This window comes from Nycticebus coucang, chromosome 1 (assembly GCF_027406575.1).
Source record: "Nycticebus coucang isolate mNycCou1 chromosome 1, mNycCou1.pri, whole genome shotgun sequence".
NCBI classification, from domain to species: domain Eukaryota; kingdom Metazoa; phylum Chordata; class Mammalia; order Primates; family Lorisidae; genus Nycticebus; species Nycticebus coucang.
In genome coordinates, this window is record NC_069780.1 from 6,217,977 (window position 1) to 6,235,001 (window position 17,025).

General features: G+C 44.8%; 1 protein-coding gene across 4 annotated transcripts in view; it reads right to left on the reverse strand.

The window, feature by feature from the left end:
* Positions 1–225: 225 nt before the first annotated feature.
* The window catches only part of NAAA (N-acylethanolamine acid amidase), a 30,619-nt gene continuing 13,819 nt past the window's right edge, over positions 226–17,025 (reverse strand). For 2 of the 4 annotated variants that reach the window (XM_053586722.1, XM_053586739.1), the window contains exons 6-11: positions 15,027–15,199; positions 14,806–14,868; positions 14,242–14,308; positions 12,917–12,945; positions 2,096–2,173; positions 226–902 (exon numbers count right to left, since the gene is read on the reverse strand). In XM_053586722.1, coding sequence (XP_053442697.1) covers positions 2,098–2,173; positions 12,917–12,945; positions 14,242–14,308; positions 14,806–14,868; positions 15,027–15,199 — 408 coding nt within the window. In that variant the 3' untranslated portion in view covers positions 226–902; positions 2,096–2,097. The other 2 variants (XM_053586726.1, XM_053586732.1) reach the window with 2 other exon arrangements.

Genomic DNA, 17,025 nt, shown 5'->3' on the forward strand with positions numbered 1-17,025 from the left:
ACACACTCAGAACTCCTTTGTTCATGCTTTTAACATTTCCTGACTTCATCTTCAAAGAAGTTTCTTTTATGCACATGTGAAAATCAAATTCTACAAAGCAGTTGTTCATGCTCTTGAGTCCTGCTGCTTCAGTAACATCCCATCTACAAGAGCTGCTTCCTCAGAACAGCTGCTCAAACCCTCAGGACTTCAGGGGCAAGAAAGTAGGGAGAACCCAACACAAAATGTTTTGGAAAAATATTTTATTCTCTTTGCTAACATCTTTTGACATTCTATTAACTAAAGATAAGTTACAATAAGAAATATTGTGGTTTCCTATTACTTTCAAGAAGCAGTAACAAAGTAGCTATTTAGAAAAAAAGAAGTCCCTAGGTTTTTTGGAAAAAAAAAAACACTAGAAACTTTATAAAAAATGAAAATCCCATTACAGGGAAAGACGTGATCAAGAGTCAGATTAACAAACATTCAGACAGGCTCTATTCAAATGCCGGGTCTCCATTTCTTTTGTAAGAACCTTAACCTTTTCTTAGGCTCTTCAGAAGCCCTCCACCATGAGCAAAGGTCCTGACAGCTCATTTCTTTAGTGGATACAGAGGTATGATAACAGAACCATGAAGGCTGGGGAAAAAGCCTGAGAGTATATGGCTTGACCTTGGAGACAACTATCTTTGAGTTTATTTCAGCTAGGATAAAAGCTTGGAGAGGGTCAAGGCGAACCATGAAGAGAAGAGAATGCTGGACAAAGCCTGTTACCAACTTGGCCAAAGCAAGGTCCAAGTGACCCCCGGCCCATCCTTCACAAGGCTGAGAAAGCAGCCCATGTTGTTCATAAGGCCATATTTTCACTTTGTCTTTTCTTTTTTAAGTGCAGCTCTTCAAGAATTTCATTTTTAAAAAATCATCTGAGAGAAGAAAGAAACAAAGCATTTAATTCAAATGCTGATTTTTAACATTCCCGTGATAACTGAATGACCAGACCTCCCTCAGGCCAGGTTCACATAGGGCAGACCCTCCCTAGGGTGGGTGCCCTGTCAGTAGGCGGCTGCCTCACTTTGACTTTGAGGCCAGCAGGAAGGGTCCTGCTTTCCTTCCCTTCACCTGTGGGTTCACCAGCACCTGAAATAAATTCTGTATGTGTCCTCTGCCTTTAGAATTTGTCTTCTACGTGCTGGACCCACTTACTCTGGGAGCATTTATGTCTTACCAGATACTTACCAGTGGACACCTTGACCAGAGAGCTGGTTTTAATAAGGGGCAAAAGGTACTGAGCACTAGAAGATGGAATTCCCTGCAAACAATTCAAAATAAAATGTCGAGTGATGGCCATTAATCTGACATGAAAGATAACCATATGCCAGATGCTCATCAAAAAATCTTATCTATGGGGCGACGCCTGTGGCTCAGTGAGTAGGGCGCCAGCCCCATATGCCGAGGGTGGCGGGTTCAAACCCAGCCCCGGCCAAACTGCAACCAAAAAATAAGCCGGGCGTTGTGGCGGGCGCCTGTAGTCCCAGCTGCTCAGGAGGCTGAGGCAGGAGAATCGCGTAAGCCCAAGAGTTAAGAGGTTGCTGTGAGCCGTGTGATGCCACGGCACTCTACCCGAGGGCGGTACAGTGAGACTCTGTCTCTACAAAAAAAAAAAAAAAAAATCTTATCTATGTATAAATTTGAGGGATGCTTCTGTGAGAAATACCAATACATCACCACACATGGTGACCCACACCTATTATCCCAGCCCTTTGGAAGGCTGAGACAGGAGGACTGCTTGAGGACAGAAGTTTGAGCCCAGCCTGGGCAATATAGCATGACCCCATCTTTTTTAAAAAATGAAAAAAAAAAAAACTAGCTGGTGTGGCAGAGCACACCTGTAGTCCTAGCCACTCCGGAAGCTGAGGCAAGAGCATCACTTGAGCCCAGGAGCTGAGATATGATTGTGCCACTGCTCCAGCCAGTGCAAAAAAGTGACACCCTGTCTCTAAAAAACAAAAATAGCAGCACCCATCCTCCTCATCCCTCTCCCCAAAATGACAATAACAATAACTTTCAGCAAATTTTTCGTAGCACAAAGAGTGACTTCACTCTTCTGCTCACTTACCTTCAACTTGGGTTTCTGATCCTGGTCATGTACTTGTCTGGGCTGGCCGCACTCATCACCGTGGTATAAAGTGTGTAGCTGAAAAGGAGGGGAGGAATTTTTACATACACACCATTTTCCCTAATATGCCAAAGAGGGAGGTAAAAATTACCAAGCGCTTCCGTAACACTTGGGATCTAGGACAAGACTACAAATAGAGGCCCATTAATGTCAGAATATTTAAAATATTTGGTTGCAGAGGTCAGACAGGGCTATTTTGACACACCGTGAAAGGGCAAGCTGGAATTTAACATCAGATTCCTCAGAGCTTTACCCTGTGGCAATGAAGGGGAACCCACCCTTGCCCCTCACCCCTGGCTCTGCCCTACCCCACAAGGACCTCATTTGCAGCCACCCCTGGGACTCCTCTTTGACAGAGCGTTCCCAGTGGCCACCCAGGGAAGAGGACCACATGGGCCCCAGCAGTGGGTTTGGGGCTGTTCCAGCTGAGAATTCCTGGGTGTTCAGTACTTGGGTCAGAGTCTGGGTGGGCACATGCACTTGGCCCAGCAGATTCCTTGTACCAAGAGAGAGTCACAGGTAGGGGAAGACCAGACTGAGTCCCGTCCCATCTAAGGATGAAGAGTAAATGGTCACTGCCTCCCCCCTCTGCGCAGCAGCACAGGAGCGCACGTGCACACGCATGAGGCCCCTTCCCCTCCTCCCGCTTCTCCCACTTGCCTTGGAAACCAGCTGAGACGCGCCTGGAGCTGGATTGCTTGGCAGGTGGAATTAGTGGTGCTGGGCCCCACAGCTGAGCTGCAGACAGCACTACACGTACAAGCAGGCGCACGGCTTGCCCAAGGGTGACGGGTTCCCCGAGCAGGACCGCAGTTGCTTGTCAACATTAGCCACATTCTATTATTCTCCACCACTATTTTAGAATTTTCTCTGAGCCGGGTAGTGTGGCTCTTGCCTCTAATCCTAGGTCTCTGGAGTGGTGAGGCGGGAGGATCCCCTGAGCTCTAGAGTTCCAGACCAGCCGGAGCAAGATGGCGACCCCACTCTACTAAAAATAGTAGTCCCGGCTACCCAGGGGGCTGAGGCAGAAGGTCGCTTAAGCCCAGGAGTTTGACGACGCCACTGCACCCTAGGTGGGGGGCAAAAGCAAGACTGTCTCAAAAATATACTTTCCCAGGTCATAGCTCTATTCTCCATCTCTGTTTTAAGGTTTGCCCTGCGGATGACCGCAGCAGAGGGTGGAGTTCTAGCGCAGGTGGGTGTGGTTCCGCCGCGCAGCACAAGGGGGCAGCACGGAGCCACCCGCCTTCACTCAGCTCCGCAGAGGCCCACTGAGGGTAAGGGGTTGTGAGTTGGGGTATTCGTTAATTCTGGCTTCATGGTGACTGTTATTTAAATGCAGTTTTACTTGAGTTCAGTTATACCGTATAGAAAAATGCTACTTGCTAAACTGTTTATAATTTCCAACTATTTTATTTTGATAAAAACCATTTCAGAAGCCATTTAAATATTGATAGCCCTTTAACTCGGTAATCCTACTTCTGGGAATTCAACCAGGGGAAAATATTCCAATACGGGGAGGAGGCGAGTATATAAAATATGTTTATTTAGAGTTTTTTTCTTTTCTTTTTTTAATTGTTAAATCATAGCTGTGTACATTAGTGCAATCGCCTGTACCCATTCTAAGATGCACCAAGGTGTGGCCCCACCCATTACCCTCCCTCCACCAAAACCTCCCCCCTCCCTTCCCCTTACTTGGCCCTTTCCCCATAGTCTTGTGCTATAGTTGGGTTATAGTCTTCATGTGAAAGCTATAATTTAGCTTCATAGTAGGGCTGAGTACATTGGATACTTTTTCTTCCATTCCTGAGATACTTTGCTAAGAAGAGTATGTTCCAGCTCCATCCATGTAAACATGAAAGAGGTAAAGTCCCCATCTTTCTTTAAGGCTGCATAATATTCCATGGTATATATGTACTACAATTTGCTAGTCCATTCGTGGGTCAATGGGCACTTGGGCTTCTTCCATGACTTAGCAATTATGAATTGGGCTGCAATAAACATTCTGGTACAGATGTCTTTGTTATATTGTGACTTTTGGTCTTCTGGGTATAAACCTAGTAAAGGAATTATAGGATGGAATGGCAGGTCTATTTTTAGGTCTCTAAGTGTTCTCCAAACGTCCTTCCAGAAGGAACGTATTAGTGGGCATTCCCACCAGCAGTGTAGAAGTGTGCCCTTTCCTCCACACACACGCCAACATTTCTGGTTTTGGGATTTTGTATGTGGGCTAGTCTTACTGGGGTTAGGTGATATCTCAGAGTAGTTTTGATTTGCATTTCTCTGATGATGAAGGATGATGAGCTTTTTTTTCATGTGTTTGTAGATCTTGCGTCGGTCTTCTTTAGAGAAGTTTCTCTTCAAGTCCCTTGCCCACCCTGAGATGGGGTCACGTGTTCTTTTCTTGCTAATACGTTTGAGTTCTCTGTGGATTCTGGTTATTAGACCTTTATCGGAGGTATAACCTGCAAATATTTTCTCCCATTCTGAGGGCTGTCTGCTTGCTTTACTCACTATGTTCTTGGCTGAGCAGAAGCTTTTTAGTTTGATCAGGTCCCAGCAGTGTATTTTTGATACTGCTTCAATTGCCTGGGGAGTCCTCCTCATAAAATATTCACCCAGGCCAATTCCTTCAAGTTTTCCCTGCACTTTCTTCAAGTATTTTTATAGTTTCATGTCTTAAGTTTAAATCTTTTATCCAGTGAGAGTCTATCTTAGTTAATGGTGAAAGGTGTAGGTCCAGTTTCAATCTTCTACAGGTTGCCAGCCAGTTTACCCAGCACCATTTGTTAAATAGAGAATCTTTTCCCCACTGAATGTTTTTAATTGGCTTGTCAAAGATCAAACAATGGTAAGTAGCTGGATCCATCTCTTGGTTCTCTATTCTGTTCCAGACATCTACTTCTCTGCTTTTGTAACAGTACCATGCTGTTTTGATCACTATGGATTTATAGTACAGTCTCAGGTCTGGTAGTGTGATTCCTCCTGCTTTGTTTTTATTGCTCAGTAATGTTTTGGCTATTCGAGGCTTTTTCTGATTCCATATAAAACGAAGTATTATTTTTTCAAGATCTTTAAAGTATGACAATGGAGCTTTAATAGGAATTGCATTAAAATTATATATTGCTTTGGGCAGTATGGACATTTTAACAATGTTGATTCTTCCCAGCCATGAGCATGGTATGTTTTTCCATCTGTTAACATCTTCGGCTATTTCTTTTCTTAGAGTTTCATAGTTCTCTTTGTAGAGATCTTTCACAGCCTTTGTTAGGTATACTCCCAAATATTTCATCTTCTTTGGCACTACTGTGAAAGGAATAGAGTCCTTGACTGTTTGTTCGGCTTGGTTATTGTTGGTATATATAAAGGCTACAGATTTATGGGTGTTGATTTTGTAGCCTGAGACATTGCTATATTCCTTGATCACTTCTAAATTTTTTTTTTTTTTTTTTTTGCGCAGTTTTTGGCCAGGGCTGGGTTTGAACCCGCCACCTCCGGCATATGGGGCCAGCGCCCTATCCCTTTGAGCCACAGGCACCGCCCCCTTGATCACTTCTAAAAGTTTTGTAGTAGAATCCCTAGTGTTTTCCAGATATATGATCATATCATCTGCGAAGAGTGAAAGTTTGATCTCTTCTGACCCTATGTGGATACCCTTGATTACCTTTTCTTCCCTAATTGCAATGGCTAAAACTTCCATTACAATGTTAAAGAGCAATGGAGACAATGGGCAACCTTGCTGGTTCCTGATCTAAGTGGAAATGATTTCAATTTAACTACATTGAATACAGTTTTGGCTGTGGGTTTGCTGTAGATGGTCTCTATTAGTTTAAGAAATGTCCCTTCTATACCAATTTTGTTAAGTGTTCTGATCATGAAGGGATGCTGGATATTATCAAAAGCTTTTTCTGCATCAATTGAAAGAATCATATGGTCTTTATTTTTAAGTTTGTTTATGTATTGAATTACATTTATACATTTACGTATATTGAACCAGCCTTGAGACCCTGGGATAAATCCAACTTGGTCATGGTGGCTTGAACAGGCCTATATCAAGTTTTTTAGTTTGTTTATGCGTTGAATTACATTTATAGATCTATGTATATTGAACCAGTCTTGAGAGCCTGGGATAAATCCCACTTGGTCGTGGTGTATAATTTTTTTGATGTGTTGTTGGATTCAGTTTGTTAGGATCTTATTGAGTATTTTAGCATCAATATTCATTAGTGATATTGGTCTATAATTTTCTTTTCTTGTTGGGTCTTTCCCTGGTTTGGGGATCAAGGTGATGTTTGCTTCGTAGAATGTGTTGGGTAATAATCCTTCTTTTTCTATATTTTGGATGAGGTTTAGTAGTACAGGTACTAGTTCTTCTTTAAATATTTGGCAGAATTCTGACGTAAAGCCATCTGGTCCTGGGCTTTTCTGTTTAGGGAGATTTTGTATAGTTGATGCTATTTCAGAACTTGATATAGGCCTGTTCAACATTTCCACTTCGTTCTGGCTAAGTCTTGGTAGGTGGCGTGCTTCCAGGTATTGGTCGATTTCTTTCACATTTTCATATCTGTGAGAGTAGAGTTTCTTGTAGTATTCGTTAAGGATTTTTTGAATTTCTGAGGGGTCTGTTGTTATTTCATCATTACCATTTCTGATTGATGAAATTAGAGATTTTACTCTTTTTCCTGGTTAGGTTGGCCAAGGGTTTATCTATTTTATTGATCTTTTCAAAAAAAAAACAGCTTTTGGATTTATTGATCTGTTGTATAATTCTTTTGTTTTCAATTTCATTTAGCTCTGCTCTGATTTTGGTTATTTCTTTTCTTCTGCTGGGTTTGGGGTTAGAGTGTTCCTCCTTCTCTAGTTGCTTGAGATGTCCCATTAAGTTATTAACTTCCTCTCTTTCCACTTTATTGAGGAAGGCTTGCAGTGCTATTAATTTCCCTCTTAGGACTGCCTTTGCAGTATCCCAGAGGTTCTGGTAATTCGTGTCTCGATTGTTGTTTAGTTCCAAAAATTTGGTGATTTCCTTCTTAATCTTGTGTATAACCCATCTATCCTTCAGCATAAGGTTGTTTAGCTTCCATGTTTTTGTATGGTTATGCAGGTTCCTGTTGTTATTGAGTTCAACTTTTATTCCATGATGGTCTGAGAAGATGCAAGGAATAATTTCTATTTTTAAATTTGCTGAGGTTAGATTTGTGGCCTAGGATGTGGTCGATTTTGGAGTATGTTCCATGGGCTGATGAGAAGAATGTGTATTCAGTTTTGTTGGGATGAAATGTTCTGTAGATGTCCGTTAAGTCCAGATGTTGAATGGTTGAGTTTAAATCTAAAATTTCTTTGCTTAGCTTCTTTTTGGAGGATGTATCCAGCACTGCTAAAGGGGTGTTAAAATCTCCAACTACTATGGAAGTAGAGGAAATTGAGTTGCTCATTTCTGTTAGAGTTTCTCTTATAAATTGAGGTGCATTGTGGTTGGGTGCATAAATATTAATAATAGAGATCTCGTCATATTGAGTATTACCTTTAGCAAATATGAAATGTCCATCCTTATCCTTAATTATTTTGGTTGGTTTAAAGCCTATTGTGTCTGCGAACAGGATTGCAATGCCTGCTTTTTTCTGCTTTCCATTTGCCTTGAATATAGATAACTATCCCTTCACCTTGAGTCTATATTTGTCTTTTAATGTAAGATGCGATTCTTGTAGGCAGCAGATATCTGGCTTGAGTTTTTGTATCCAGTCAGCCAACCTCTGCCTCTTTAGAGGACAATTTAAACCATTCACATTAATTGAGAGTATTGATAAGCCTTTTGAGGGTCCGGTGGACATTTTTAGTCCTTTTGCGACTGTGGAAGGTGGAATTTGATCAAAATTTTCTGGGTGAGTTTACTTTTGTGGTGGAGGATTACGCTGAGACCTCTTTATGGAGGATAGGTCTGAGAATATCCTGGAGAGCTGGTTTAGTTATCGCAAATTTCTTCAACATGTGAATGTCATTGAAGTATTTAATTTCTCCGTCATAAATGAAGCTCAGTTTAGCTGAGTACAGGATCCTGGGGTGAAAGTTATTTTTAGGAGATTAAAAGTCGATCACCATCCTCTTCTAGCTTGAAAGGTTTCAGCAGAGAGATCTGCAGTTATTCTGATATTCTTCCCCTTGTAGGTAATGGTTTTCTTTCATCTGGAAGCTTTCAGAATTTTCTCCTTCATATTAACTTTAGTGAAATTGATTATGATGTGTCTGGGGGATGTCTTATTTGGGTGGAGTCGTGCTGGAGTTCTGAAACTGTCTGCTATCTGAATTTCAGAATCTCTTGGCATGTCTGGAAAGTTCTCCTTCATAATCTCATGGAGAAGAGACTCTGTTCCTTGTGAAGCCACTTCGTCACTTTTGGGGATCCCTATAAGACGAATATTGGTTTTCTTCAAATTATCCGAGAGCTCTCTGAGAGAGTGGTCTGTTTTTGCTCTCCATTTCTCTTCTTCTTTGAGGGTTTGGGAGTGTACGAAAGCTTTGTCTTCAATGTCAGAAATCTTTTCTTCTGCTTGCTCCATTCTGTTACTGAGGGATTCTACTGTGTTTCTCAGATCTTTGAGGGATGCAACTTCTTGTCTCAATGTGTTGAAATCTTTGGTCATTTGGTCTTTGAATCCGTTGAATTCTTGAGATAACTTTTGGAATCTAATTCGATCGTATTTGCTATCCAGATCCTGAATTCAATTTCTGACATCTCAGCTATTTGTTTGTGCATGGGGTCTTGTGCTGTTTCTGCCCCATTGATCCCTGGGGGAGTTGATCTACTCTGATTATTCATATTGCCAGAGTTTTTCTGTTGATTTTACCTCATGATTGTTTTTCACCGTTGCCTCTGGCTGTCCTCAGAGTTGGAGAGGTGTCTCTCCAAGATTAGACACCAGCGGGATCACTCTATTGTTGCTGGATCTTTGTAGGGAGTGACCCTGTGTAGTTCCTCTGGGGCTGCTCTAGCTAGGGAGTTCTGGTTGTGGAAGCAGCTCCGGTTTGTCACACACCCAGATCCAGCAACAGGGCTGGGGGTGGTGCGCACGGTTCTGGGAGTGCCAGGTACCCAGTGACTTTGGCACAGAGAACCCAAGGCTCCAGCAGTCTCTGGCCAGGAGAAGAGCTCTGTGTAGAGGCAGGGAGGGCTCCAAAGGGCATGTAGCTACCAGAGTCCCTGTCCAGATAAATGGGCTAGTGTGGAAGCTGGGAGGACACAGGAGGGAGGACGCAGGGTTGCGTGGCTCCCGCAGTTCCTGGTCAGGGAATGTGGAGGCCCGGTGGGTGCGGGTCACTGGTCGGGGGTTGCTGCACAGCTCTTATGGAGTCTGGGCCGTGCTAAGCCCAGGAGTTTGAGGTTGCTATGAGCTGTGACGTCACGGCACTCTACCCAGGGCAACAGCCCAAGGCTTCAGTGTGCCAAAACCGTCTCACTCTGCCCCTAAGGATTAAGACTGTCAGGCAGCTCAGTCCCCGCCTTTAGGCTGCTCAGTCAGTAGGTTACTTTGACCCGCCCAATCCTTGCTCTGAGACTCTGATGGCGGAGCTTGCCAGGGCAGTTCTTTCACAATGGCTTCCTGCGCCCAGCTCAGTCGCTCAGTCTGGGGCCCCAGACAATGCCCAAAGTTCTCCACACTCCTGCTCAAGCTCTCCCCAAGGCAGTTCAACTGGGTGCCAAGTCCAAGAACACCGAAACAGTTCACAGGTAAGGCCTTTCTGGTTTGCAGTCTCACTGCTGCTTGTACTTACGGCTGCTGGCGTGATTAGGTCGATTGAACACACGCAACCACTTGCCAGTTTTCCACTGTTTTTGTCCTCCTCTTGGGGTCCAGAAGTCCCTTGCTGGCTCCCTGTATCCTCAAAGGGATGATTATAGGCAGATCCCACCGGCCAGAGATGGCTGGAGTCTTGTCTCCCCAGACTCGCTGTTGCCAGTTGCAGGGAAGCTGTTACTCGGCCGCCATCTTTAATCTCACTCCAAAAATATGTTTATTTAGAGTTTTCATAGAGAAAACACTAACTGGAGAATGCTTAACTTGATTATAATATGGAAATTATTTAAAATTATATGGGCTGCTTAAAGAATAGACAATGCTTCATTTTAATAAAATAACTAAAACCATTGCATTACAATATTAATTTTTATTATTTATTTATTTATTTTTAAGACAGAGCCTCAAGCTGTCGCCCTGGATAAACTGCGATGGCATCACAACTCACAGCAACCTCTGACTTCTGGGCTTAAGCGAGTCTCCTGCCTCCACCTCCCAAGTAGCTGGGATTACAGGCGCCCGCCACAACACCTAGCTATTTTTTGGTTGCAGCCATCATTGTTGTTTAGCGGGCCCTGGGCTGGATTCAAACTCGCCAGCTCGGGTGTATGTGGCTGGTGCCTTAGCTGCTTGAGCCACAGGTGCTGAGACACAATATTAAATTTTTTTTTTTTCGTAGAGACAGAGTCTCACTTTATGGCCCTTGGTAGAGTGCCATGGCCTCACACAGCTCACAGCAACCTCCAACTCCTGGGCTTAAGCGATTCTCTTGCCTCAGCCTCCCGAGCAGCTGGGACTACAGGCGCCCCCCACAACGCCCGGCTATTTTTTGGCTGCAGTTTGGCCGGGGCTGGGTTTGAACCCGCCACCCTCGGTACATGGGGCCGGTGCCTTACCGACTGAGCCACAGGCGCTGCCCACAATATTAATTTTTAAAAGACACATTGATCAAGTCTATTTTTAAAACTAAGAACACACAAATAATTTTTAATCCCTATTTTTTTTTTCTTCAGTTTTTGGCCGGGGCTGGGTTTGAACCCACCACCTCCGACATATGGGGTCAGCACCCTACCCCTTTGCCATAGGCGCTGCCCTTTAACCCCTATTTTTAAAATGAGTTTTAGAAGGGTAAAGGTGTGTTCCCTGGGATGGGTACAGTCAATGGTGCGTTGGAACCGGCTCCTACAGGCTGGTGAGAGGGAATTAAGTTTCTGAGTCAATTGTAAGCCTGAAATCAGCCATAGTGGGAGAATTCACACCATGGAAGTCAACAAATGCCACATATCAGGGGTTAATTTGTGTTAGTCCCTGGGCCTAACAATGAGCTAGTTTACTAGCACACTACTGGGTATGATTTGTTGTCCAAATAGCTCATTTGTTAGAGTGGTGGCTACTTTGTTTTCCGTATGTGGCTGTTTCTAGAATTTTGTTTGTGGGATAAATTTTTTATTAATTTTTGTATTTGGTCATACTTAAAGGAAAAAACTTTCAGAGATATTTTGGTGAAAAGAAGAATTTCAGTTTTGAAAATACCATTATACCTAAGAAATATTTTTTATTTTTATTTTTTATGAGACAGAGTCTTACTTTGTCACCCTTGGTAGAGTGCCCTGGTGTCACAGCTCACAGCAACTTCCAACTCTTGGGCTTAGGCAGTTCTCTTGCCTCAGCCTCCTGAGTAGCTGGGACTACAGGTGCCCACCTCAATGTCTGGCTATTTTTTGTTGCAGTTGCCACTGCTGTTTTAGCTGGTGGGGCCTAGGTTCGAACCCGCCACCCCCGGTATATGGGGCCAGTGCCCTACCCACTGAGCCTCAGGCGCCACCCAATATACCTACGAAATCTTAAAGCATCCAGGTACCAAAGTTACTCTAGATGTCATAAGGTAAACTAGCATTTTGTGTCTGGATAAAATAGGATCATTCCAAAGGAAAAAATCAACTGAGTATTTGAAACTAAAAATCACTTGACAGGTTTTATGCGTATTAGGTGACTTCTTGAAGAATAGCATTTGAGGGTGGCACCTGTTGCTCAAAGGAGTAGGGCGCCAGCCCCATACACCAGAGGTGGCGGGTTCAAACCCGACCCCAACCAAAAACTACAAAAAAAAAAAAAAAAAAAAGAATAGCATTTGATATTCTTATCTTAGAGAAAGCAGAAGTGAACATGATGAGGAGATAAAACGGTCTTTACCAGCAGATGTTTCCTGTTTTTATAAATAAACTCTTCCTCACTGAAGAGTTTATTTATAAACATTCCTCACTGAGTGAAATGTGTCTCTGCTCCTGATGAGCTAGTCGTTGGTAAGGCGGGCAGGAGTGAGCCCCATTCTGGGGCGACACCTGGTGGAGCCAGAGGTGACGGTGGACCTTCGGGATTTCCTGGGGAGCTCGGTGGCCTCTGCCTCTCAGCTCTAACTGAGAGCTCCCTGTGGTAGTTGCAGCCGTGGCCCAGAGCTTCACCTCAGAGAAGAGTGTGGGTAAAATCGCAGGCTACGGACTGGAGCAGCCACTGCTCACAAGAGGCGACACGCACTGTAAGGATGCAGGCTAAAAAGGGGAATGTGACTCAGTGAATTAACTGTGGAACAAGGGACAGCACAGTGGAATCTTTCCAGGAAGCTAAAGGAAAACCAGAGGTGCTCAAACTTTAGTTCTGACAGAGTGAGTGAAGGATCATAACCAGGGAAGGCCGTTCACAGCCGCCAGACTGAGACAGGATGAACACAGCACTGCCCTCCTTCCCGGTCAGTCCATCCCCTGGTTTATGACATATTTGTTTCTCTCCCCTCACCACCCCCAAATGTAATGCTAGGCTAGTCCCACAAGAGCAGAGACCTGGCTGTGTTCATGGTGGGACCCATGGGAGTGTACCCACAGCCAGGCCGAAGGAGTCTCAGATCCCTTCTGGGCCTAAGAGTGTGTGCATGAGTTCACTATTCTGAGTTGACATTTAACACATCACTTACTTGTTATAAACTGGAATAACTGACAAAACCTGCATAGGGAAAAATCATATTACACAGAATATTAAACGGTGGCAGGAACACTGGTACAATATAGAAAAAGTATAACTATTTAACACTTTAGTGTATCCAGGGATAATTGTTGCAGCTTTTTTAATCCTTTCTTATTTTTTTTCTTTTAAATAATGAACATAATGTTACAATGATGCCTTTCTCTTTTTAATATGAAGAAAAACTTAGGTAAAGATAGATACCTTAACTTTTATCGAAACAAGTTCAGAAAATGTTATCTGACTTTTTAAAAATGTTTCAACCAACCAGATAAAACTTTTACTCTAACACTTCCATCCGCTGCATTTGTTTCATATGAGTGGGAAATTATTATTATTTTTTTTCTTTCTTTTTTTTTTTTTTTGTAGAGACAGGGTCTCATTCTATAGCCCTCGGTAGAGTGCCGTGGCCTCACACAGCTCACAGCAACCTCCAACTCCTGGGCCTAAGCAATTCTCTTGCCTCAGCCTTTCGAGTAGCTGGAACTACAGGCGCCCACCACAATGCCCGGCTATTTTTTGGTTGCAGTTAGGCCGGGGCCGGGTTTGAACCCGCCACCCTTGGTATATGGGCCGACGCCTTACCGACTGAGCCACAGGCACCGCCCCGGGAAATTATTTTTTAACCACTATTAACAGACACACCTGACACACACCACTATTAACAGACAAGCCTGGTGTGGTGTCTCATATCTATGATCCTTGCACACTGGGAGGCTGAGGCAGGTGGATCGCTTCAGCTTAGGAGTTCGAGACCAGTCTGAGCAAAGTGAGACCTCATCTCTACTAAAAACAGAAAAACTGGGTGGCGCCTGTGGCTCAGCGAGCAGGGCGCCGGCCCCATATGCCGAGGGTGGCGGGTTCAAACCCAGCCCCGGCCAAACTGCAACAAAAAATAGCCGGGCGTTGTGGCGGGTGCCTGTAGTCCCAGCTGCTCAGGAGGCTGAGGCAAGAGAATCGCGGAAGCCCAAGAGTTAGAGGTTGCTGTGAGCCGTGTGACGCCACGGCACTCTACCAAGGGCAGTACAGTGAGACTCTGTCTCTACAAAAAACAAAACAAAACAAAAAAAAAACAGAAAAACTAGCTGGGTATTATGGGCGGCCACTTGCAGTCCCAGCTACTTCGGAGGCTGAGGCAGGAGGACCATCTGAACCAAGGAGTTTGGGGTTGCTGTGAGTTCTGACAACACCATGGCACTCTAGCCAGGGGGACAAAGGAGACTCTCTCAACAAACAAACAGCAAACATTCGAGTAAGCTAGGCATTGTGACAAGTTACCTGAAAAAGCGTCTCCAGGCTGAGGTGTTCCTGCCCGGTGGCATTAAGGGCTTTGATGGTAGGTGTTCTGTAAGGACAACAGTCAAAAATCACCTCAGGAAGCCCCAAGGCCATCAGCTGCCATTTTTGGAGGCACAATGCCTCCAAAAGAGTGGGACACTTGCTGCAAACACGTGGGGCAGGAAGGCCAAGGACAGGCAGACGGCTCCTGGGGGCCGTGCTGACTCCATCATTCTAATTATAGAACTTTTACAGTTTCCTCCTGAAAAAGTCTTACATAGAAGACCGTGAATCTGGCCCTATCATTTTATTTTTCAGATGGATGAACAGGGCTGCTGGGGGGCTCGAGGGCTCCTGACCCTGGCGCCAGGGCAAGTTAACCCTTCCAACTCCCAACCCGTTACCAACAGGCTCTGTCCCTGGCTTTCCTCCACACACCCCCGACCACCTCAAGGTTTGGTGAGGGTGCCCAGGCATCTTTTCTGGGGGAAGACAGCACTTGGAGACCTGTCTAGGTTCTGCCGTGGGAGGGGCAGTGCCAACTGGGAAGAGCACGGGACTTACCTTCGGTCATCATGCTTAGGTGCTGGCTTCCAGTGGTCGTAATTTGTCTCCACTCGGAACCACCTACAACAGAATAGGTCATCTTGTCTTACCCAGGGTTCCTTAGGACATAGGTAATGAAGAACTATTAAAAACAATTTAAATATTAAAATATCCTGTTTCACCAATTAAAAAAAAAGAATATTTGATACAAAATGCCCTGAGCTTTCAATTCTACTCACGCTCCATTCAAAGGATCTAGAGGCCAAATGTCTGCTGGGCCACCTCTGTTCCTTGTGATGACCACGCCCTCCTGGGAGGATGTGCCACCAACGATGTAATAGACATCAGCAATCAGGGGAGTCTTGGCCAATTTGGTAACAGCTGCTTCAAAGTTTTCTGACTCACTCAGGGTCTGAAGAGAGAGATGAGCGTGTGTGAACAGTGCAGCCCATGGTCCACCACAAACGGCCAGAAGCACCTTGTCCTGCTGCCCTAAGCCATGGCTAGCCCTTGACCTGACCTTACTCTCTTGTCATCAGGGTTCCTGACATGGAGGAAATCTCAGCTTCCACAGGGAGCCAACAGCAGCAAGAATTTCTGACAAAAGGAAGGAGCTGTTGACGAGTCCTGGGCCCGGCCCACCAAACACAGGCTTCAAAGAGAAGTTAGACTGGAGCCAGTGGGGTCTGCAGGGTGAGAAGGAGGGCTGGGACAAGAGTTCTAGTTCAGTGGACCAGATCTGCAAAGGCATCAGGACGACAGCGGGCGTGCTACACCAGAGCCCTGAGCCTAGTGCTGTCTGACACCCCAGAGGGCCCACGAATCTTCCAGAGGTCCATGGAATGGATGCCTAAGGGAATCATGTCCCAAAATCTTCAGCTTTCACACATGCTCCTTCCCGGAGCATGCTCCAGAGCGTGCTCGTTCTGATCTGCTCCAGAACGTCCTGGGGGCACGCCCTCCACAGTCACCCACCACCTTTTGAAAGTACATCTTATGCTCACCTGCGCTGAACACGGCCTGGGCACGTTTTCCAACAAAAGAACAATTCAAAATATGGGTATCCGCAAAGCCTCCTTCCTTCAGCCCTGGAACCCCTGGGCCCACTGCAGGGCTCTGCAGACTGTCCCCTGCCTTTTGCCTCTTGCTGTCAGAGGTGAGGGATTTTGACCTGAGTTGGTTTATTCAACAGGAGTGATGGACTATTTGATCATGTGGCCTGCACTACCCCCATCACTCCAGAATTTACTGCCCCTGCTAGAGAGCTCAAAGAACAGCACGAGAGAATGTCAGTAAGAGACACAGACGCAGTGGTGACTTGGTGCACCCAGGTGACAAAGACAGGGAAGCAAGAGCCTGATCTGTCTCAGCAAATGGAGAAAACGAGGAGTGACACTAATGGGCGTGGGGTTTCTTTTTAGGGGAATAAAAATGTTCTAAAATCGACTGTGGTGACAGTTGTACAACTCTGGGAATACACTAAAAACCCATCAGCTGGACACTTTAAGTAGGTTGAGTACCGTGATGGGAATTAAATCTGTATCCACTTCATGACCCAGCAATTCTACTCCTAGGTACTTACCCAAAAGACATGGTCACATATGTCCACAAAAATACCTGTACAAGAATTTCCGTAGCAGCCTTACTCATACGAGGCAAGAAATGGGAACATGGGCGGCGCCTGTGGCTCAAGGAGTAGGGCGCCGGTCCCATATGCCGGAGGTGGCGGGTTCAAACCTAGCCCTGGCCAAAAACCAAAAAAAAAAAAAAAAGAAAAGAAATGGGAACAACCCAATGCCTATCAACAGGCCAATGTGTAAATTGTCACACAAAGCTGAATAGTCCTCAGTGATAAAAAGGAATGAGTCAGTGACACAGACAGCATGGATGAAGCGGAAAGGTGCTGGAAAAAGTCTGTACTCCATGATTTTATTTACATGAATTCTAGAATAGGCAAAACTCACCTGTTTAGATAAACGTCAAAGAGTAGTTACAGGGGTTGGGAAAGAGTGGGAGATGGGTGGGAGGAAGAAGAGGGGTTTAGAATTGATGGGGGGAAAGTGCTGGGGAGATTCCGGGGACTGGGAAATGTTCGGTTTTGTCGGTGGTCACAAGGATAAATCAGTATCTGCGATTCATCTGTGCATTTCACTGCATGTAAATTATATGTAAAATATTTTTTAAATCATTATGATACAGTATTTAGATTCCAATGGCTACATTTAAATGAATGTTTTA